The sequence below is a fragment of the Photinus pyralis genome, unplaced genomic scaffold (assembly GCF_008802855.1).
Source record: "Photinus pyralis isolate 1611_PpyrPB1 unplaced genomic scaffold, Ppyr1.3 Ppyr1.4_LG3a, whole genome shotgun sequence".
NCBI classification, from domain to species: Eukaryota; Metazoa; Arthropoda; class Insecta; order Coleoptera; family Lampyridae; genus Photinus; species Photinus pyralis.
Window position 1 is genome coordinate 21,615,083 of NW_022170509.1, and position 22,880 is coordinate 21,637,962.

General features: G+C 36.4%; 4 protein-coding genes across 9 annotated transcripts; 1 reads left to right on the forward strand and 3 right to left on the reverse strand.

Moving 5' to 3' along the window:
• Positions 1-255: 255 nt before the first annotated feature.
• LOC116165278 (WASH complex subunit 1) lies at positions 256-1,759 on the reverse strand. The gene has a single exon (XM_031479570.1). It carries the CDS (start codon positions 1,663-1,665, stop codon positions 364-366), a length of 1,302 nt encoding a protein of 433 aa, XP_031335430.1. The 5' UTR covers positions 1,666-1,759; the 3' UTR covers positions 256-363.
• Positions 1,760-2,713: 954 nt separating this feature from the next.
• Positions 2,714-7,268, reverse strand: LOC116165871 (phospholipid scramblase 1-like). Of its 2 annotated transcripts, XM_031480599.1 has the most exons (7): positions 7,254-7,268; positions 6,967-7,171; positions 6,663-6,893; positions 3,957-4,064; positions 3,689-3,906; positions 3,311-3,637; positions 2,714-3,258 (listed from the first exon to the last, which is right to left on the reverse strand). In XM_031480599.1, the coding sequence occupies exons 2-7, from the start codon at positions 6,995-6,997 to the stop codon at positions 3,199-3,201; spliced, it is 975 nt and encodes a 324-aa protein (XP_031336459.1). In that variant the 5' UTR covers positions 6,998-7,171; positions 7,254-7,268; the 3' UTR covers positions 2,714-3,198. The 2 variants fall into 2 exon arrangements, with proteins under 2 accessions (XP_031336459.1, XP_031336460.1); XM_031480600.1 differs by lacking the exons at positions 6,663-6,893; positions 6,967-7,171; positions 7,254-7,268 and adding an exon at positions 4,300-4,992.
• Positions 7,269-10,801: 3,533 nt separating this feature from the next.
• LOC116165489 (rho GTPase-activating protein 7) lies at positions 10,802-19,118 on the reverse strand. 5 transcript variants are annotated; one of them, XM_031479971.1, is made up of 13 exons: positions 18,426-19,118; positions 18,064-18,366; positions 17,557-17,657; positions 15,388-15,840; positions 15,242-15,284; positions 14,822-14,893; positions 14,533-14,766; positions 14,099-14,483; positions 13,817-14,049; positions 12,153-12,470; positions 11,806-12,104; positions 11,148-11,758; positions 10,802-11,088 (listed from the first exon to the last, which is right to left on the reverse strand). In XM_031479971.1, exons 3-13 carry the CDS (start codon positions 17,614-17,616, stop codon positions 10,974-10,976), a joined length of 2,823 nt encoding a protein of 940 aa, XP_031335831.1. In that variant the 5' UTR covers positions 17,617-17,657; positions 18,064-18,366; positions 18,426-19,118; the 3' UTR covers positions 10,802-10,973. The 5 variants fall into 5 exon arrangements, with proteins under 5 accessions (XP_031335831.1, XP_031335832.1, XP_031335830.1 ...); XM_031479972.1 differs by lacking the exon at positions 18,064-18,366; XM_031479970.1 differs by having other exon boundaries at positions 18,064-19,118.
• Positions 15,831-16,706, forward strand: LOC116165490. The gene is made up of 2 exons (XM_031479975.1): positions 15,831-16,140; positions 16,190-16,706. The coding sequence occupies exons 1-2, from the start codon at positions 15,994-15,996 to the stop codon at positions 16,607-16,609; spliced, it is 567 nt and encodes a 188-aa protein (XP_031335835.1). The 5' UTR covers positions 15,831-15,993; the 3' UTR covers positions 16,610-16,706.
• Positions 19,119-22,880: the final 3,762 nt, after the last annotated feature.

A 22,880-nucleotide genomic window follows, 5' to 3' on the forward strand; every position in this document is an offset into this window, starting at 1 on the left:
AGCTACCTAATAAACTTGCAAAGTAGGAAACTTTTTTTTTAAGCTATTCGCATGGATTAACAAGAAACTAAATCATTTTAATATTCCTATATTTAACAGTGAATATAGATTGCTAATCAGCAATAATCTTTTTCTCAATCTTTTACAGTTGACATGTCATCAAAAATATAAAATTTTGTTTCAGATAAGGAGACATGGCCACATGAGGAATTTTGATGCTGAACACTTAATAAATAACGCATATCAGCAAGAATATATCACAGCATATTTATATTTTTAAGTATATAAAACTGTACATGATACAAGAAAAAATAAACTCAATAATACATAACAGTATTATAAATATAACAATATCAGGAAATATTATTCGTCCCAGTCTTCGTCTTCAGTATTGGTCGATTCATTATAATCGTGTTTTGGTGGCGGTGGAGGAATCATAGCAGAAACCTTATTCATAGTAGAGTTGGCGTCAAATTGAGGTATTTCTTGGTTTTTAGAACCGGAGATGCCTTTTCTTCTGAGTGAAAGTTTAGCGTGTAAATCAGCCATTAAATCTGTACCAACCACAGCTTTTTTAGGTTCTGCTGCTTTCAAATTTGCATTTTTTGATCCTCCAGCTTTACGAATAGCTTCCATAAGCATTGCATGAGCATTATCACTGTTAGCCATAGGCTGGTTTACCACGTTATTTACCGATTTGGCAGGTGTTTCAGCTTTATCATTCCTTTCGGGCGCAGGTAAATTCAACTCTTCTTGCTCAAGAATTGGAGGTACTGGAGGTTGAATTATTTCAACTGGCGGTGGTGGTGGAGGCACTACTTTATTTGCAATTTCCTCTGGTTCCTGTGGTACTTCTACTAATGGTGGAAGGTCTGGAATGTTAGGTGTAGTTGTAACTGATGGCGCAATACCTTGACCACGCTCATCCACGTAACGTAAATCGTTAGCAATGCCTGGTAAGTCTGGAAGATCTAATGGTACATCAATACGCGGGACATCGCCTAAATGAGGTGCATAAAAATATGATTCAGTAGCGGATCTGGTTAAAGTGGTTCTATCAGATATGGAATGTGGAGCTGCACATATTTCGGTAGTGGTATCTGCGGAGTCTTCTTTTTTAGTAGTAATGGAGGATTGTAGAGGATCAGATATAATGTACTTCTTGTATGGATTTGTTCCAGTATTGTACAGTAAAAGATCATTGATAGAGTTAACATCACAAGGAACAGAACCTAACCCTCCAATATCTTCCTGCAAGTTTGGATTGTTTAATTTCACATGGTATAATTGAAGAGGTTCATTAGGCACACTTTTAAACGGAACATCCTTGTATTTTATATTAGACCTTGTTATTTCCAATTTACCCATGTCTCCGAAAACAGATTTATAATTTCTGTGCACATCAACAGCGGGATATTTGCTGCTAGAAAAAACTTGCGTAGCTTTTTTCGCCCCTTTTAATGTAGACACTTTTGAATGCGCATCTTCAATCCTATTTACTAAAGTGGATAACTGTTGGTTGTTGGACTCTATTCGTTTATTAATTCGATTAAATACATCATTTGCAGTTTCTGATAAATAATTTAGAGCATCAGCTATCTGTACCACAGTTTCTTCTCTTCTTAAATTTTGAGGAATAATTGGCACGTTGTACATAGGAGGCATCTTTAATTTTGTATTTTGAGATCATACCTCACATACTTTTTTTATTTACAAGTTTAGAAAATCAGCTGATGTTGTAGTGATTATTGACCCGTTACGACAAACGCAAAGACAACAAAGGGTATCTAAATGAACGCAAAATGCAGGGCCGCATTTCATTTACATCTCCAGCAGCTCTGATAATCATCTTACCTTGACAAATAATATTGGTCCCAATACGATCAGATTGTATCGCATTGACTTCAGTTGAACTGAGAGAATTGATTAATTTTAATTCAACAGAATTGATTAGTTTTAATCTAACCCATTGAATTCCGTCAGTTTAACCATTGTATATATGTACTATATACAATGGTTTAACCAAAGATCACGGTTTGTTTAACATATAGGTACCTACCTACAATGCTTCAGTTGAAGTTCAATCAAGTTTATATAATCCGCCCCAAACGTGTGATTTTTAGGCTTGATGGTGTTTTTTGGTACTTACCTGCGGTCGAAAACATGCTCTTACATACTTATGTACATATCCGCATTAAAATTTTACGTGCAATATATGTGAGAATAGGTCAAATTATTTTCTATCTAACATAGAAATGCCACAAAGGACTTGTACTTGTGCTGGCCTGTTTGTTCTATACCTTCATTTACTCAAAATTACTGGTTCTCGATTTCCTTTACACTACCATTTAGATTGTAATCTATGTCCCTGAGCCTACAGGTAGGTACCTAATTGTGTTGCAAATTTTCGTTTCGTAACCTCTAATAAACAGTTATTGAAAATTAGCAACGTTATATTCTTGACGGAATCAAAGTGTTTAATAAGAAGAAATTGATGCATATTCGTAGAGGCAAGTTATAACAGACGAAATGTCTGCTAGACGGCGACTCCTGGAAAAGGTTAACATTTTGAGGTTTTCGTTGATCTAAGACTGTTTGTCAAAATTCTAAACTTATGCCCAGAAATATAAAATACTAGTCTTACAATTCCAATAAATATTCAATTTCATTTTAATCTATGGTACGGAGTGCAAAATCATAGTTGCAAGAAAAGTTACATACAAAATATTTTATTGTATATTCTCTCAATAAGCAAAATATGAATATTATTTGTAAAATATATAGCAATAAGAGCTCATTTTTCATAAGTACATATTTGCTTTACATTATTTATACAGGGTGTTACGAAACTGGCGCCCACGGACGATGGGGGTTTAACTCTGAGATTAAATTGAAAAACCCTATTACACTTTTGCGATCAGACAAATAAGTACCTTTCCAGATGCAAGGTTGCAAAAAAAAAAAGAAATCAAGAATGACTTTCTTAATTTAATTTAGTAACTCTAACTAATAATAAAACGTTCTTCTAAGTCTTGAAAAGTATTTGTCTGATTGCAAAAGTTTTTTATTCACTCTTCAGAATTAAGCCTCCATTGTCCGGGTGGTGAGAACTTCGTAACACTCTGTGTAGTTCCGCTGCAAGCTCGATAATATATAGTAAGCTTCGAAATATGAATAAGACCAATATCGGGTTATAACTTATAACATTCCTGGTGAATCTTGTTCCTTATTTTGCGCTTTCTCGAAGAACATCGCATCCTGAAGAATGAAGAATGTAAAAAACAAAATCAAGTTATGATATGAGCATTACAATTAAGAAGCACGCTCCCAGCATCACGGCCTTCATTCTGACATCCAAATCCACTGGAAATGTTATTCCAAAGTAATCGGCATCCGTAAACATTTCTCTAATAAGACCTGACCACTGTTTTGATATTTTACCCACTTGCGTACCACCGTTGGCTGACATAATTTGAAACTCTACGTCTCCACAAATACTCATGGTACAAAAAGGTCCTTCGATACGTAGCACGGTTTCTCCCCCTGCGGTTTTAATAGCATAAGTTGGACAGCAAATGCTCCATTCCTGTTCAACTGTTCCAACTAGCGTACCTGGAGGCGAACTAACCTCTATACTCTGTTACAAACAAATTAAAATGTAAGAAAAAATTAATAGAGCGCCAATTACTTGTAAGCAACATGGGAACCAACAGCTATCACACCTAAGGGGACGATTTAAATGTATGATTTCATTTTGATAATTATCCAGAATCTTCATGTCGAAGGGTCTTCGAGCACCACAGCAATTTCTTGTGAGACAATCTGAGTCTTCCACCGCATAAAATATTTTTTGACCAAGACTGTTTTTTATGCTATATTTGTTGGCAGTTTCAAACCCAGTGAAGGCTGAAATAGAATGGCTATTTTGAAACATCGACGAAGTCGTAGAACTTCACCTTCTAACAGTTCAACCTTTTGGTGGACGAGAAGCTGGTCAATTGTAGTAAGGTATTCCAATCCTGGAGGGCAGTTGGTTACGTTGGGCGGCATACTCATCCAACCACCTATGTATGTACAAGAGTAAGCCATACTTAGTCGATCGCAATACAAAGGCATTTGTGAAACAGTTGATTTTACTGAACTATAGGTACAGGTATATATTAAATTTTAATTTACGGCAAAACATGTTTCCAAAAGGTGGTGTATCCTGTAGGGAAACCCCACTAAGCCAGAGGTTAAAAGGTCGTATTTATTAATTACGCAAGCTATATGCATTGAAATAGATTGAATTAGGTATACCTTTGCTCCTCTTCCGTAATTAAATAATGATATCCACTTTTCTTTAATAGTGACTTCCGAGACGAAAAGAGGGTGCGCAGTTTTGCCCAAAAAAAGGATTTTAGAGTGGCTTTCAGATGTCGTTTTCCTTTAGAGTTTGACATTTTCAAACATAATATGCACTTATTTGTCACAATTAAATTTCTCACTACCGTTTTCGTTGTTAAACCCGCAGTATCAAGTACCTACTCGTCACGTCGCGTTGGTTGAAGCTACAAATTAAAGTCCATTAAAGCCATTATCTTTATTATCGTACACTCTTGATCCCTTCTTAAAAACCGACATATCCTGTTATCTCTTCTTTATCTGTTGTTATTAATATACTCATTGTGTTTGGTAATAAAATAAGCATATTAATCCAAAAATGTGTAGCATTATTATAAGCGAAATTATTGAATAGTCTTATAGGTACCTACTTATGGAAGATTGGGAAGTTTACAAAACAAATTGAACGGCAAGTAATAGCCCGAACGGCAAAGATATTTTGGAATCCTTGCGTATTGTTATTAATAAAAAGTCGATATACTTATGTGAAATTAACTACTAAGCTGGTTTTTTGAAGAGCTATTAAAAATCACTTCTCGAAGTATACGTATACGCAATCTGTATTTGGACAAACCAGTGAAAACCATTAAAATAGTAGCATACCGTAATATGATCATTTTTGATTTTTACTCAAGGTTTACGTAGATACGTATACTAATGCACTTCTTTGGAAAATGCGCTAAAAACTCCGATCTGGTTGGAAGAAAACTGTATACAGTATACACATACTCAAACAGTGCGATCTCACAGGTAAAAGCTGTGTCGAGCATGGATCTAGAAATCGATATATAGATAAACGCACAAGTAAAAATAATCTTGAGGCATTGAATAAAAAATGCTTGAAAGTGAAGAAATACCTAACTCCCGATGAAACCATAAGCAAACGAAGGAATGCCTGGAGGTTGAAGAGTAAATCCCGAAACACACAAGCGAAAAATAAGCAATTATGAGTTGTTTGAGTCTTCGTGAAGATTTGGCGCATTGGAAAGAAGCGATGAAATGAAAAGAACAATGGAAAGAAAGAAAGAAGAATAACAATTGTAAAATATGAGACCCAGTGGGTCTTTCAACTGCAACTAGATAATAAAATTTATTCTCCTCTTCATGAGCTGTATTCTCGCAGTTACACCGATGCAAATGAGTAAACCTGTTCACGAGTTGGAGGTAAGTACGTGGTCACTGCTGATATGGACAAATTGAAAAGAATATTCAAACACTCTGTGTTTGACAAACAATTATTTGTCGATAGACAATAGTTACCATAATATTGAGGGTTGGCTGAATGTTAATTCGGTACAGTAATAATGAAGAATTGTTGTACGGAAGAATTGAATTTTCTGCAAATTTTATCCGTGCTGAAGAAATATTGATTTTGGTAAATTGTATTAACTTTTGCGAATAAGAATGTCCGAAGAGCGAAATTGTGACATTTTCGATTATTTGAATGTTTATACGTTATGAAAATTGCTGTAAGTGCATGAAAGTTATTTAAATGTTCTCCGTTTGAATCCTAATAGCGGCCCGGATGCTATGTGTATCCATAACGCAGCAATACAATGACAGTAGTGTCTCCCCTTATTGGTTCACAAAAAACGCGCGCGAACATTTTAAACATTTTTTAAATTTGGCTTTTAGAACCTAACACGACGCTACCATGAACCGATACGCATTGTTTAATTGTGTAAATACCTTAGTCAGCGTTTCTTAACCTTTTTCAGTCCACGGACCCCTGGAAAATCAAGAACAATTTCAAGGACCCCCTCAAGAAAGAAAAAAGAATAAATTTCAGGCTTTTAGTACTGAAAAAAAGGGCATTTTTATAAAAATTAAAAATACTGTATCAATGTGAAGGTTGGTACTGCTTTTTTGCAAATGTCCATAGATACGACGGCGGACCCCCATACACATACTCGCGAACCCCCCAGGACAGGTTAAGAAACACTCTTTAACCCTACGTTACTAAATTTACGTAAAGAGCCCACTAACAAATTTATTGCGAACTTTTGCGTTTCATTGCAGTCTCTCTGTCATTTTGTGCTCTAATTTTCAAAATCCCATCGACTCTATAGGCAAGAAACTAGACAGAGGACAAGGCAGTTTTCAAAGTTCATAGCAAATTGCTAGATTCTCATATTTCGTGACCCGAATTCAACAGACAAGTTTTTATGACACAACGTCCGCTGCCGTGACGATAGTTAGCATAACAATAAGTTACGTAAATAATCTTTAACCACGTAGGTATTGTATTTGTACTCTTCCTAATTAGCACATTTAAATACCTCCAGGTCCGCCACCTTGGCTCATTGGCTGATTCATAATTGGTGGAGCGGGTCCGTACGGTCCGGAAGGTGGCGGATACCCTACTGGAGGGGGTCCAAATTGAGAAGCGGGTGGTGGGTATCCACTTGGCGGGCCGTACCCCGCGGGTGGAGGTCCGTGACCACCTGGATAGCCTTGAGGCATCCCATATTCCGGGGGATATCCAGGTTGATAACCACTTTGCGAGTAATCTGCAAACGATGCATTATAATACTTTAAAAAAAAACGCATACGTCAGTTAGATAATTGAATGGCTATACTCACTCAAATTGTGTGGATTTGGATAACTTCCCATTTCGTATTTAGATAAATGAAAAATAAACAATAGCTACGTACGTAAAACACATTTTCTACTTTTGTAGGTTACGATAATAATATCATTCCAAACCCAGGAGAAGCGCTTTACGCAGTCGTCGTTGTCGTCGTCGTCGTCGTCGCCGGACGACGTTTGCATTCACTAACATTCGTGCTAAAACATGGGGAATGCTGAGCAAACGAAATTTACGTTTGTGTTAACAGAGAGCTGGGGAATTTCAAGTGCACATACTTACCATACTTATAATAGTATTTTTATTTATTACTAAATAGTATTGTGTAGTAGGTGTAGCTATAAGTATATTCACGAGACACAAATATAGACCGCAACAGATAACCTTCTTAATAATCGCTACGAAATTAACTAAAATTAGAATAGTTTGTTTTTCTAAACCTGTAAATACAATTAGTGATATTTCTTAATTAGGTATACTCTTTATTCACAAACGATTGTGGGAAATATTAATGCGATCCACATCCACTGCTATGAAAAGAGATCAATCAAAAGCAGCATTATACGCTTAACATTTTTTAGCGCATTTTTACAAATTTATTTATAGCTTTCCATTAACTTTGGCAGGCTAGCTGGCTGGCAGCAAATGAGATGAGGGTCCTTAAAAGAACGATTGTAGAAAGGCATGGATGTATGTCTACGGCGCTGTGTAATTAACAACTTTAGATACGGGGCTACATGATGTGAGGTCGACGACAACTAATTGCTGCTTTTTCAGTTTTTTTATGTGATGGTTTTGTCCGTCTGTCTGTCGGTCTGTTCCTCGTCTAACTCGAGAATGGAACGAGAGAGCGAGGTCAACAGGGGCGGACTGGCCCGGGGGGGCGGGTGGCGGTTGCCACCTGGCCTGTAGATCATAATGGCACGTTGGAAATTTATAAGTATGTGCTGTATTTAGTTTCTTGCACTATTAATAAATTATTAACACGTTTCTCTAATTGGGGTTGATGTTAGGTTGTTAAAAAATTCTGTTTTAATTGAAGTGTTTTACAATGAATTTATCATTTTTTGTCGTAGCATGAAAGTGCTGAAATACAATGATAGGCGACGCACCTCGTGTGGATTGTATATTTTGTTACTTTTAATTATCAGCTGCAATTTAAAAAAAACTGTATGGTAATTTTCTATAAGAAAACTTTTTTCCGGGTCGATCTGAGACAATTTTTTCTTCGGGGCTCAAAAAAAGGCAGTGTATTACCTTCCTTTTTTACCAAAATCGACTACACCAAAATTTCTCGGGAAAACACTTTTTCTTATTAATTTGGGTGCGTAGAATCCAAATCAATTCGTACTTTTTCGATCAGACTTCTCAATCAAAAGTTATAGACTAGAAACCAATTTCGAAAAAAATTCAAAGGGCTGTAACTTTTGAACTAGTAGCCCAATCTTGGAACTGTTTGAAATTATGGATTCTACAGGCCACATTCTATAAGAAAATTTTTTTCCGGGTCGATCTGAGACAATTTTTTTTTCGAGCCTCAAAAAAAGGCAGTGTATAACCTTCCTTTTTTACCAAAAATCGACTGCACCAAAATTTCTCGGGAAAACACTTTTTCTTATTAATTTTGGTGCGTAGAATCCAAAACAATTCGTACTTTTTCGATCAGACTTCTCAATCAAAAGTTATAGACTAGAAACCAATTTCGAAAGAAAATTCAAAGGGCTGTAACTTTTGAACTAATAGTTCAATCTTGGAACTGTTTGAAATTATGGATTCTACAGGCCACATTCTATAAGAAAATTCTTTTTCCGGGTCGATCTGAGACATTTTTTTTTCGGGGCTCAAAATTATTAACACGTTTCTCTAATTGGGGTTGATGTTAGGTTGTTAAATGTTTTAATTGAAGTGTTTTACAATGAATTTATCATTTTTTGTCGTAGCATGAACCCCCCCCCCCCCCCGCCACCTTCATTACTACACTAATACTTTAATGGCCCGTAACCTATGCAATTCCACCTGGCCCTTAAGTACCCAGTCCGCCCCTGGAGGTCAAACCTTCGCGTTCGCCAATCGATTTGTACGAGTGCAAGGATCAGTTCTATTGATTATGAGCCAGATTAAAAGTCTGGTTTCCGAATACGAACGGAGTACCTAGCAAAAAAATTCCCCTTTCTTGTTTTTTCGTACGGGCAAATTAACCACCTTTTGCAAGGCGCATATCTTCGAGGAGCAGTCGACTTCAAGCGACCAAAAGTTATCTTCCGCTGCGAATTTTGTCACGAGTGTATTAAGACCCTGCCACAGAATGCGTGGTCTGCGGTATTTGCATTCTATGCAACCTGCTAAACCGCGCTCTGTATGGCAGCTCCAAGAGCGGTCTCTTCTTCTCGTGTCCCAAATAGAAGCTCGAGCTATGAGAAGTACCTACCCCAAACATTGAGTACTATTTGGTGGAGGGGTTTTAGCGAAATCCGCCAAAATTTTTATATTACTGTGGGGGCGTCAGAAGTAGGTACCGATAAAGGAAATGCGGTAGCCTCCAAGATCTGACTGATGGTGAGGTCAAAACTTCAAACGCGAATTGCGGGTGAAAGAGACATCGGAAGTGCCTCTGTGCGTGGTGCATGCATTGTATGTAGGGATTAGTGCGTCCATATCTAGTGCGTACGCAATAACCCGTAATAAAAGAAGAGTTTTTCATAACAAACGTTCAGGGGCTGGTACCGATGAGTAAGATGCACCCTCCAACAGAGAATTGTCTTCGCACTTTCAATGGCAGTAGTCAACTGCGCACAGATTGGAGCGGGCTTAAACACTACTTAAATATTCCGATAAGATAGCACTCGTGAAATAAAATTTAGATAATAAATACATGTGACCTATGTGCTTTTTATTCAATGGTGCGATAGAAAACTATATACCTAATTAGATATATCATATATTTGATAAACTTACTTTGTAACTTTCATTTTACTATATAAACGGCTAATAGAATACTGATCTGCCACACAAAAATGCGCTGAAGTCCCTTCGATGTCACACGGGGTAGTAGGCTAGGACTTTTTATTAAAATATTATGTAACATTACCAGTATTCTGCCTTCCTAAGAACAGATGCAGTATCTACAAAAAATGTATTTTAAATTTTTAGCGCATTTTTGAAGAATTATTAACTATTTTTATTGTTTGCGCCCGTCTGTCCGTCCATCCGGACCCACTTCTGCGGTTTTAAACTACTTTTAGGGTGGAGTTTTTGTAATATGTATCCTATACCTTGAAGGTGTGCCAGACGGCCATCAAATTTCAGCCCCGGTGCAAAAATCGTTCGTATGTAATTTAATTCTGGGTTAGTAAGTTTCAAGCGCGCACTGAAATTTTTTTAGTGTTTATATTGAATGACAAGAAGAGTAAAATTTATTCTTTCACTACTTGATCCTGGGGAGGAATTTACTTAGCCGACGACAATGAATTGTCCCGCTACTAATGACAACCTCATGGTTACTCAAAAACAAAAAAGGAAACGTTTCAAAGATTCTGGGGAAAAGGGGGGTTACCTGAGAAACGAAATATGATGACGAATATAAAGGAAATGGAGACGATCGACATTTCGAAATAATTTTGTTTGATTTGGTTGCATTTAGAGTTATTTTTCAGTAGTTATAATACCTATAGAAAAAAAATAGTTTGTTAATTTAAGTGACTATAGCAATTAGCATGTCACATAGCCGCCGCAATAGAACCAGCAACCATAGCTACGCCTCTTGCCGTTATTTCATTGTTCATGTTGTGCTTGTGATAGCAACAAACCATGTAACACAATTTAAACAAATATTTTTGGTAAAATATATTAGTGTATTTAAACTTGAACAATTTGAGTACACCATAAATGCCTTACAATATATAAAGCACCGATATTACAATGACTAGAAAATGATAAAAATAAAAAATGTGAAATGAGTTTTGTCTTACAAATGATTGTAGATGGTACAGATCTTTGGTATATTTAAACTTTGCTTTCAGGACCACTGGTACTTTGGCGAAAGGAACTTTGGATATGAGCTGCATGTATGACATTAAGGTGTCCAAAATTTTTGTGATTCCATTCCGGCATTCGACCCCTGCAGATAATAAAAAATGATAATTCACCGCTGGGTACTCCTGAAATGAACTGTATCACCTTGTATCCACCCGAGAAAGATGCAAATATCGAGATCTACCAGAACCACCAGGCTCAATCAAATAACGGGAAGCTAGAACAATACCTCGTACGGTGTTTGGAATATTAGGAATGTCAGGGTGTTCCACAGATGTTTCCACAACGGCACAAGTCCCTCGCGGTAAAACTGTATTCCAAGTTCGAATGACACAATAATCTATATGAGGTAATGGAGGGACGTTTCTTCGTACATAATGAAATACCTCAGAATTTTTATTCATTTGGGCAATAATTTTGGCCGAATGCAGATCGTCATCCCAAATGTGACGTTCGCGCAATATTCGGTGTACAACTTCAGTTGGCGGAGCTTCGATATCTGCGCAAACTTTCCACAACCGCAAAGGATAACCATCTTCAACCTTCTTATAAGATAATTCTATTTTAGGATAAGCTGAAGATACAACAATCCATCCCCTATTTTTCTCTTTAACTTCACGTAACAAGGCAGATTGACATTCCTGCATATATGAAACCCACCCTCCTTCCAGAGATGTACCCAGATCTGATAATTGCACGGCGATACTGTCATTCATGCCATGTGATTTACATTGATTTAGGAACTCTCGCGGTACCTACAATATGAAAAGTTTAAAACTGTGCATTATGTATATTTAAATACATCAAATATGTTGCCGTTATTCTTCATTAAAAACAGGAGACATTCCTGCGCAGCCTTAACATCAATTAATTCCCGTTGATTTGGAGAACTCTGCTTGCAAAATGAAGAATGACTGTTATACTGAAAGAGAGACGGCGCAAAACAAATGGCCAAGTTGTTTTCATTCATTTGGTTTACATCTGCACATTTGGCTATTTTTAAAAGATAATACAATATCGTTTGCAACACTTCACGATGTTCATCTGGCATCAGTAGTAGAGTGCAGCGCACCGCTTCTTTACGCAGATACGGAGGAACATCTACAAAAATATCACATCATAAATATCTTCCACGTATATTACCCTTACATTGAAAAATCAATATAAAAGTCTCTGACAACTTGTTCGTAAGCACTGCTTCAGGCAATTCCCTAAAATATTGCTTAATCATGTCGGCAACGTCGTACGCCTGTTGCTCATTAAAGTTGATATTTTCTCCTTTCACTTCAACCATTACTTTTAGTGCCTGTATACGAGATCGAACACCAGGTTTTCGGAACAAACCAACCTGGTCGCAGCCGTTTTGATGCAACCATTCTAGTGATTCTTGTATGCCACGCGGAAGGGGTTGGCCAGTCCTTTGTAGTACTGCGGTAAGGGGTATACTTAAAAGCTGACTATGACTATCTGTAAATAGTAAATCAATAGTTACCTATGTATACAGATAAGTCTAGAACAATTAGAACAAGTTAAAAAGTAATCGTAAACGATTTACATAAAGCGCATTTCCACTTGCATTCATTTCCCATTTGTAAGATGCAACTTCTGTTAAAATCTTAAAAATCCGGCCACAAATATGAAAGATAGCGTTGCACATGGGCAATCCATTTTTGACGTGCTACTTCAATTTCAGTTTATGAGAAGAATTTCATTTTAATGCTTTTCTAAATAAGAAAGTTGGAAAGCGCATGCGCAAACCTACATTTTGAAACTAATGTTAGATTTTCCTTTGTTCCAAGCGCCTAAGTATCAAATTTCACTTAAATGCTTCCATAGATAAAAAAGTTGGCATTGCGCATGCGCAAAATAAAATTTTGAAACTGGCGCTAGATTTTCCTTTATTCCAAGTGCCTATGTATCAAATTTCATTTAAATTCTTCCATAAATAAAAAGTTGGCACTGCGCATGCGCAAAACCAAACTTTGAAATTGGCGTTTGATTTTCCTTTATCCCAAGTGCCTATGTATCAAATTTCATTCAAATGCTTTTATAAGTAAAAAATTTTGCAATTCGGTTTATAAATGGTCGAGATGCAAAAGGGCACTGTGAATTTTGAATCGATTCGATTCAACTTTTGGCGTTGCGTATTATATGGCTAAAGCTATGCCCATATTGAATTTCATGCAATTCAGTTCATAACTAACGGAGATGTAAAAGTGATCGAACATTTCTAAACAAAGTTATCGTTCACACGGACAGATAGATGGACAGACAGACAAAGAAACAGACGGACAGACCAACAGGCAGACGACAGATAGCAATGCAAAATTATAAACGATCTCTAGGATCGTTAATAAACGGCAAAAGTGTAAAATTATGGAACATGTAAAAAAACGGTTTTTTGTTTTTTTACAATAACTTTTTTTGTAAGCGGTACAGAAAAAATTCCTTCCTTGGTACAAGACTCGACACCATAACGAACCAAATAGCGAAAAAGTAGAACAATAGCTCTTAAGATAAAGAACTAGTAGCGTCGCAAAACGAGCGGACGGACGGACGGACGGACGGACAAAGTGGCCACAATAGCGCATTTTTTTTATTTTTGTGGAAATGCGCTAAAAATCGTGCAAGATACACGTATCTTTTCGACAAACCTGTTTATTGTGCTCTAATTTATTTCTCTGAAGGGAAGTTTATATTTAAAGAGTTAAGTAGGAAAGTAGTGAAATCGATAATTCACGTCACATGACGATGGAACACGTTCATTTTGATGTAGGTTCTAATAAGTATGCAAAACGATGCTTGAAACTTACCTTTATACATGGGAGTTCTTATTTTTTTAATGAATTTAGGTAATTCCCAATTCCAGCCCGTTCTGTGTGATGGACAATATTTTTCTATATGCGCCGTTAATTTCAATAAGGCTAACTTTCTAAGCACTTGTAATTGACCACATGATAAACTAAATAAGGGTCGCCCGTCTTGTTGTACCTGTGATTTGCCATCTGTGACAGATTCAATACTTTGCACACTATTCCAAAAAACACTAAAATTTTGTTATTAAAAATGTATTAGAAACAACGCGTCGAATGTACCAATCGTTGTTTGAGACATTATTCGAATCCAAGTTGCTCTCCTCAAAAGTTTCATCTTCATCTTCAGGACCTTCACCAACTACTGTGTTAGATAAGTCGAAATCGGGATGAATCGTTTCTTCAGTGTATCTTATGCTTCCCAATCGTTTTAAGAGAATGTCGGATACAGAACTAACAGAACTGACATCACTTACAACGACACCTTCTCGGTGATGGCGAAATCTAGTTGTAGCTGTTCTTCGTAGAAACGAACTTTCTTCAGTAGATTTACTATTAACTTCATATTTGCCTAAATGCATTATGGCCAAGCTATTTTTCCTACTTTTATTTTCTGGACTAGCGTATATTAGTGATGTGGCATTATTTTCAATTTGTTCCCCATTTGCTGAAGTTTTTAGTTTTATAGAAGACAAAACGATATTTTTAACACTTACAAGGTTCAACTTCACCAGTGCGGGACCATCTTCGTAAGTCACTCTGATAAGTCCAATTGTTACTAAGAGCACACTGTTCATCTTCCGAATCATCTGGACGTGCACAAGGTTGTTGGCAAACTCTCGCGCAGCGATTAAGTGCGTGTAAACGGCGAAAAAGGGACTGTAAAACAGCGGGTTCCAAAAACGGATGATCTCTTTGGGCAGCACCCACATCCACGGGAAACTGCATTTCTAAAAATTAACATTTAGACCAACCGGTCTATCGGAAGATAAAAGCAACAATTACCTTCATACATTTGGGCATATTGTGGAAAACCCGCCGCTCTTAACCACTTACATGCTTCCATGGCTTCAATTTCTGCAAATCAAAATTGCCCACATAATGCAATTTGTCAAGATTAGTCGTTGAGCTAATTCGTTTCAAACTCACAATTCAAACATACAACCCTTAATAGTGTAAGAGCTAATAAAGCAGGAGGCAAAATAATTTCTAAAACTACACTACAAACCAAAATGATAAAGAGGAGGCAGACATTACTAAAAACACACGATCGTAGCAAACAAACCTGCAATTTTGTGTGCTCTCATCTGCCTCCATAACTGCTCCGCTTTACGAACTGGCCAATTGTCATTCACTTTCACACTGAGACTACGAAAAAATTTGTATTCCCGCATTCGGACTGACATACTGCATGTATGTACTCACCGGCCACTCGTCGATCCAACTGTGAGCAGGTTTGTTTATTCACCTGTAATTATAAAATTATGAATGCACAAGCAGTCATCCCTTTAATCGAATTAAGATGAAAAGTTTACGCGCATGAATAATTTATAGGTAACCTTGACGCTCACCTTCTTGAGCATAGTAGTAGCCGGTAAATGATCATCATTGAAATTGTTTTCGGCATAGAGCCACGATGAGGTTGGCAAGTCATCCATAGATTTCGAATGCTTGTCATTTCCACACTGTACAATGTTTCCGGCAGGATCCACACATTTGCTAACGTACACATTAGGAAGAGATGGAAAATGTGTACAGGTACTATGCGATGCGCCATTGTCTAACCACGTGTTCGAATTTAAATCGTTACAAGAGCAAGTAGTGTTACTGGTAACGACTTCTTCATTACTGTCATCAGATTGAGTTTCACTGCTAAGTTTGCTGATGCAATTAATGGAATCCGCAGTAGAGTCCCACTGAAATGTCTTCTCTGAATCGATGTACTTGTTTTTGACGAGTTGTGCGTCATGTTGTTGTAGATTGTAGGGCAACTTACAATCTTCAAACACTCGCATAATTTCATCCTACAACAGTTAAGTATACAAAAGCTATTTACAAAAGTAAAATTAAGAGTAGCCATGCGAAATAAAATCCGCCTCCTAATATAGGTACAAAATCCCCAGGTCCCTTTACTAATCTTTATTGCTTATAAACCGTATCGGCCTCTCGAGACATAAATGCAGCCACAGAAAATATTTAAGGCCGGAAGAGTCCGGAATTCATTCAGTATCGCGGAGAAGTTTCAGCAAAACATCATGGCATTCAAAACGGTGTTAATTTTTGCGATTACTATAAATTCGGTGTTCTCACTTTCGAGGGAGAATGTTAGTAAGGCAGAGGTGCTATTTCTTAACTTCTTCGGTTACTTTTCAGGAATCGGAGCAGATGCTTGTGGTTAACGATGATAATTTACCGTCAGTAAATCGTGCTAAAAGATTCTGCGATGGAAATGTGTGTTCGGAGGCTTTCAGAGAGATCCCTTCTTCGTGCATGTTGGCAAGCTGCACAAAGCGGGCATTGCAAGAAGACGTTGGACCATTTTGGGCAAATCGAGGCAAAAGAAATCCCAACTATAAGACGGAAACTTTGTACGCAAACGAGCCCCATTGGGTATTAGTTCGGCGTGCCAATGACGAGTTCCTTCCGTACAAATACAACTACGAGCCATTTTTTATTACTCGCGGAAAGAAGGATAAGAAAATTGAAGAGGATAGTAACAGTATTATTCAAGAAATGTTTGGGAAGATGCGTATTCGTAACCATCAAGACTCCGAGATAAAAAATACGGAATAATTTCTGATGTATGTAGGTATCTCAAATTAAAAAATGCCTTGTAAGAAATTATAAATATAATTGTTAAAAAAACTAGATATTCCTTAAACCCAAGTTTATGGCTCCACGACGGCATTACGCTTACTAATATCCTTAATTGTGCTTTTGCATTTAAAAAGGGGGTATTTAATTAATGTCGGGTCGGTCTTTCAAATTTTAACAATACGCGTGAGAAAGCATCTCTTACGCATTCTGAATGAACTAGAGGTAATAATTATACTTAATTAGAGCATTAAGTTTGTAAGTAATTGCAGTGTTTATTAAGAATGTTATAAACTTAGCCAGATGTTTGGAACATAAAGCTGTTTTTTATATATTTTCACATACTGCATGTGAACGTTGGGTTTTATACTTTCTATTTAGTGCCATAAAATCTGTAATGAAATACAAAAATTCTATATGAAAATGGTCCTGCCATCAGTATCGGTAAATTATTCTATGGCCCGAGGTATAAAAACTAGTAGGATGTGTAGAAACATCCAAAACGAACGGGCAATTGAGGAATTGCAACAAAAACAGGTTTAAACGACGTATTTGGAGTATAAATTAGTCATTATCAAAATCATGGCTGAAAATCAGACGGTGAACCAATCGTCGTGTCCATTGAAGAATTGCATTCATACTGTTTTTATGAAATACCTTCAAGTAGAGGGATTACCTACCTACCTTTGATACTCACTATTATAATCTATCGAGCAATAGCTTTGTTTTATGTTATACCAAATTTACACTGTAACGGCAATAGAAGATTCATTAATCTGTAAAACAAATGCTCCACAAGGCCTATTTGATATGTTAATAAGAAAAGATGACGCTTCTGGCATGTGTTAAGTAACTCAATCCGACGCATTTACCTACATGTGGCTTTGCATATGTTTAAAGAATTATAAAACAATGAAAATACTTACGTTTACTTGTTCCAAATAGAGTTCAAACTCTCGATAGGAGTCGGATTCGTCCAAACTCATATTTTTCGAAATTATTTTGGATCAAAATTAACCATTTTATTCTAAAAAAATAACTGAACATCAAGTAATCCTATAAATCGCATAACAGTAAATTTGACACAAATTAATGTTTAGTTTAGTAACACATTTAAAATATCTACAGTTATTCACACAGTAATATTATTTAAAATTTTAGTTTGAACTCCCCACAAAAGTGTAAATAAACCCTCCGTTATTACCATAGCAACATACATTTTCCACCAATAGTAAAGCAGTTTCCATAGCAATGCCACTGAAAATGTCAAACCTGACAATTTGAAAAATTGTTCTTTAAAAAGAATTTGGTTACGAACGTAGTGCTTTACTCCAATATACATAATGAAAAATTGAATCAAAGAAGTGGAGCCCATCACCGTAACGTCATGCACTATTAATTGCTACTGTATTTAATTATTCAAGATACTCAACGTTATCTTTGATCCTTCATTCCGTATCCTGTTTAGTTTTAATCAGTTTTCCCCCAGAACACGGAAGCGATACGCGCACAAACTACCACGCTGAACTTTAGAAGAATGTGTATAATGGCAATTAAATTTTAACTTATTTCACACTAAAATACGAATGTTGTACTACATTCTATAACGAATTGAAATCGAGTATATCTAATGAATGACGCAATAACAATTCCCATGGTCGCTCCACGCCCACACCCACCATTCTAGTCACATCCTTAACGCGCGGTCGTAGATTACGCAAATTTCTCGACTATAGCTTAAAGGTTACATTAGAGAAATCTATCAACAATTTTTAACATTAGTCATCACACTTACCTAATTTCTATCGACCATCTAGTAGCACCTATTCGAAAATAGCCGCCACCGCTACGTCACCCACTTATCAGCTCTATTTAAATATCTCTTATCACCAGCTGTAAACTTTTATTTACACTGTGTTCTGGCATAAACAACTCCATATACTAATTACAGCTCGTATGTAAATATACCTGCACTTCACACCTTGCTTCTGGGGATAATTTCTAAAACAGGTGCTTTGTGTTTTCCAAATTCTTTGCTTGCACCGCCGACGAATATCAATGAAAGATTTAATACCTAATCAACTGCTCAGGACTAATTGTTTATGTGAACTATAAGGACTAACTGTGCCTTATCCACTTTGGTCGTCCAGATTGAGATTAATTCCCAGAAATTCGGCAGTAACTCTTGAACGAGCAGTCTACCCAATCCGGGGGGTCTTGTGCAAAAACTGGGAAAATTTCTTATGCGGACCAACGAACCAAATTCACCACCAATCGCAATTATTAAATCATATTCGCTCATCGCTGCAGGTTGTAATTTAGAATTTGTAATGAAGCTGTTAGGTCATATTTTAGACGAGATCGTTAATTTAAAATTTCTTTGGAACATGTAAATATTTGAAATAGACAGTCATGTTGACCTTCTGTAGATGTTGTCCTTGTACCGAAGATTCTACCGAAATATACGAGGTATATTATAAAGTAAAATACTTACTCCTTAGATTTGTGAATCGAATCAGCGCATATTTATTAAGACGAATTATACATATATATTGACCCATCTCACATCCATGGATTAGTCTAAATCCAACAGAAAGTACAGGTATGATAAGTATCAGCTCCAGAGAAATGTCCGACAACGAATAGTCAGATTCCAGCCGATTTGTTAGAAAATTGCTTTTGTGACAAGAAGAGACAAACGCTGCACCACTTGGTAAAAATACTCCAGAGTTGGAGGAAACATTCGTCGATGGTTATTAGTGTTCTGTGAAAAACACTTTTCGCTAGTTGAAATTCAATTAAAACTCTGCGAGACCAAATGACTTAGATCTTAGATAATACCTAATTTGTGCAAAAGACTTTGAAATCGATTCCTGTTCCTGCTTTTGAAGTCACAGTAGGTATATCTCGCGGTTGTTAGCTTTGGTGACTTTCAATAGATATAAGATTAGCCTCTCCAGTCTCTAATTTGCCAAACAGGCACCTTCACCTACATTTTGCCTACATTTTAATTTGTTTAGATATGGATTTATAGTTTTTTTTGAGTTACATTAAGATTTTCGTTTTCTGATTAGGTACACTGTCGCATTGCGCGTTTATCTGTTATTAATTATGTATTATCCTGCAAATGGAATATTCTTTTCTGTGGGGCAGGTGTAAAGTGTATCGTTTACTGAGAACTTTTGTATATGATGACCGAGACCGAGAAACAAGTGCGTATTCCCGCAAGTAGAAAACAAGATTACCTACGTACCTGTACTAGTGAATTTTCAGTGCTCATAGTCATAGAGCTTTCCATTTCGTTTGAAAGATTTTCTGAAAAGACCGAATTCAGAGAAATTTATAATATTGCATTATTTTATATTTATAAATTAAAAAAATAGTTTGTGTCACGAATTTCAATGAAGTACATGATTAAACATTGTTTCACATGTTCTTGATATATCAGCCAATTAGGTGGTAGAGTACAACCATAAACAAAGGTACAACAGTCCATACAAGTTAGGAACAGTAGAACGATTAAAAAATTGTTATATTTAATTAACTCTTTTTAAATGTAATGTAATTAATTTGTGTTCATCAGTTTCTTTGATTAAATCGATCAACTCGTTTGTCTTTATGTGAAATGGTAATGGCGTATAAAAAAGACAACGCACCAAGGTGGATTCAGATGCATAATCCACCTTGCAGCGCACATAAACCGTCTTATTTTCAAACTTACCATTTACGCGCCCAGAATTAAAAGAACCAATCACAAAAAACCTTCGCGCGCGCTTTTCTCCTAAACGCGCCAAGAAGAGCGCGCGAAAGGTAACTCTACTTCAATTACGATACCCGAGATGGCGCTACGAGTTTTAAATATGTGCGCGAATCTTAGATCACAAAGGCGCGAATGAATAAATGTGTACTTAGCAATGTTTGAAAATATAAATAGCCCCTCGGAAAACATAAAACACAAAATGTGACTCATCGGCACCACGAACAGCGAATTCTACCCACTGCAATTACTTCAATTGCCTGGAGTCGTGAGTTGACTAAATTTTTTTACTGCATCTGCCTTGAAATTGATCTTTGAACAACGATAATTTCTTTGTGTATTTAAATATAGACAACAATAATAATAGCCTTATTTAATACTTGCAATGGCATTTTTTGAATTATAGGTAATGGGAGTCGAGCCGACTTCAACGAAAATGCGAAAATCGTGCAACATTATATGGTGATTGGTTACTGTAATTTTTTCGCGTACGAGGGTTACATTTCAGATCAAAGGGTTTTATTTCTGTTCTGTTGTAACTCCTTTTTAGCGCATTTTTATAAACTTATTTGTAAAAAAGCGGCTTTTAATCTCACTCCTGCTTGACGGAATTATATGGCGCAAGGCGAACGAAAAAAGCAAGAATAACCTGTGAATTCAGGTTTCACACTCAGAATTTTGATGTTAAGAGGTGAAATTGTATTATAATATAAAGAAAAAAAGGATTGAAGACGAATCATTACAGACACAAAACATCTACTTTTCAGTGGCGTATTTACGGGGGGGGGGGGGGGTGAAGGGGATATATATCCCTATTTAGGTAATACTCCGCTATCCGCTCCGCCCACTTTAAAATAAAGGCAATAATATATATAGGTATATATAGAGAGCAATTTTGGTTTTGGTTAAAGTCTAAAGTCTAAAGTCACTAAAATCTAAATATTCTGTAGTATTCAGTATTCACTATTCAGTGAGTGATCAGTGTTGGCAGTCAACGATTTGGCTATTCGGCATCGATCGGCAATTCGCTACACTGATGCCCAAAATAACAAATAGGTATCAGGTACTTAATACTGCTACCTGAGGTGAGGTACCTGCGTCCTGCCTTTCACGAAAGGACGAAAATAAGAATTTTAAATTTTAAAAACAGGAATTTTTTGCCTATAACTTTTGATTGAGACGTCTAATCGAAAAAGTACGAATCGTTTTGGATTCTACGCACCCAAATTAATAAGAAAAAGTTTTTTCCCGAGAAATTTTAGTGCAGTCGATTTTTGGGAAAAAAGGAAGGTTGTACACTTCCTTTTTTTGAGGCCGTCAAAAAAAAATGTCTCAGATCGACCCGGAAAAGACATTTTCTTATAGAATGTGGCCTGTAGAATCCATAATTTGAAACAGTTCCAAGATTGGGCTACTAGTTCAAAAGTTACAGCCCTTTGAATTTTCTTTCAAAATTGGTCTCTATAGTCTATAACTTTTGATTGAGAAGTCTGATCGAAAAAGTACGAATTGTTTTGGATTTTACGCGCCAAAATTAACAAGAAAGAGTGTTTTCCCGAGAAATTTTGGTGTAGTCGATTTTTGGTAAAAAAGGAAGGTTCTTCCTTTTTTTGAGGCCCTCAAAAAAAATTGTCTCAGATCGACCCGGAAAAAAAAATTTCTTATAGAATGTGGCCTGTAGAATCCATAATTTGAAACAGTTCCAAGATTGGGCTACTAGTTCAAAAGTTACAGCCCTTTGAATTTTCTTTCGAAATTGGTCTCTAGTCTATAACTTTTGATTTGATTTGATTTATTCCTTTGGACAATTAATGACATTGTATAGGAAGCGTCATGGTAAGTATTGATAGTAAGTATTGTAAGATTGAGAAGTCTGATCGAAAAAGTACGAATTGTTTTGGATTCTACGCACCAAAATTAATAAGAAAGAGTGTTTTCCCGAGAAAATTTGGTGCAGTCGATTTTTGGTAAAAAAGGAAGGTTTATACACTGCCTTTTTTTGAGAGCCTCAAAAAAAATTGTCTCAGATCGACCCGGAAAAAATTTTTCTTATAGAATGTGGCCTGTAGAATCCATAATTTCAAACAGTTCCAAAATCGGACTACTAGATCAAAAGTTACAGCGCTTTGAATTTTTTGTCGAAATTGGTTTTTTGCCTATAACTTTTGATGGAGACGTCTAATCGAAAAAGTACGAATCGTTTTGGATTCTACGCACCCAAATTAATAAGAAAAAGTTTTTTCCCGAGAAATGTTGGTGCAGTCGATTTTTGGTAAAAAAAGGAAGGTAATAACTGCCTTTTTTTGCCCAGAAAAAAAAATTGTCTCAGATCGACCGGAAAAAAATATTTTTTATAGAATGTGGCCTGTAGAATCCATAATTCCAAACAGTTCCAAGATCGGACTACTAGATCAAAAGTTACAGCCCTTTGAATTTTTGGTCGAAATTGGTTTTTTGCCCATAAATATACCTAATATTCAAAGTTTTCGTTGA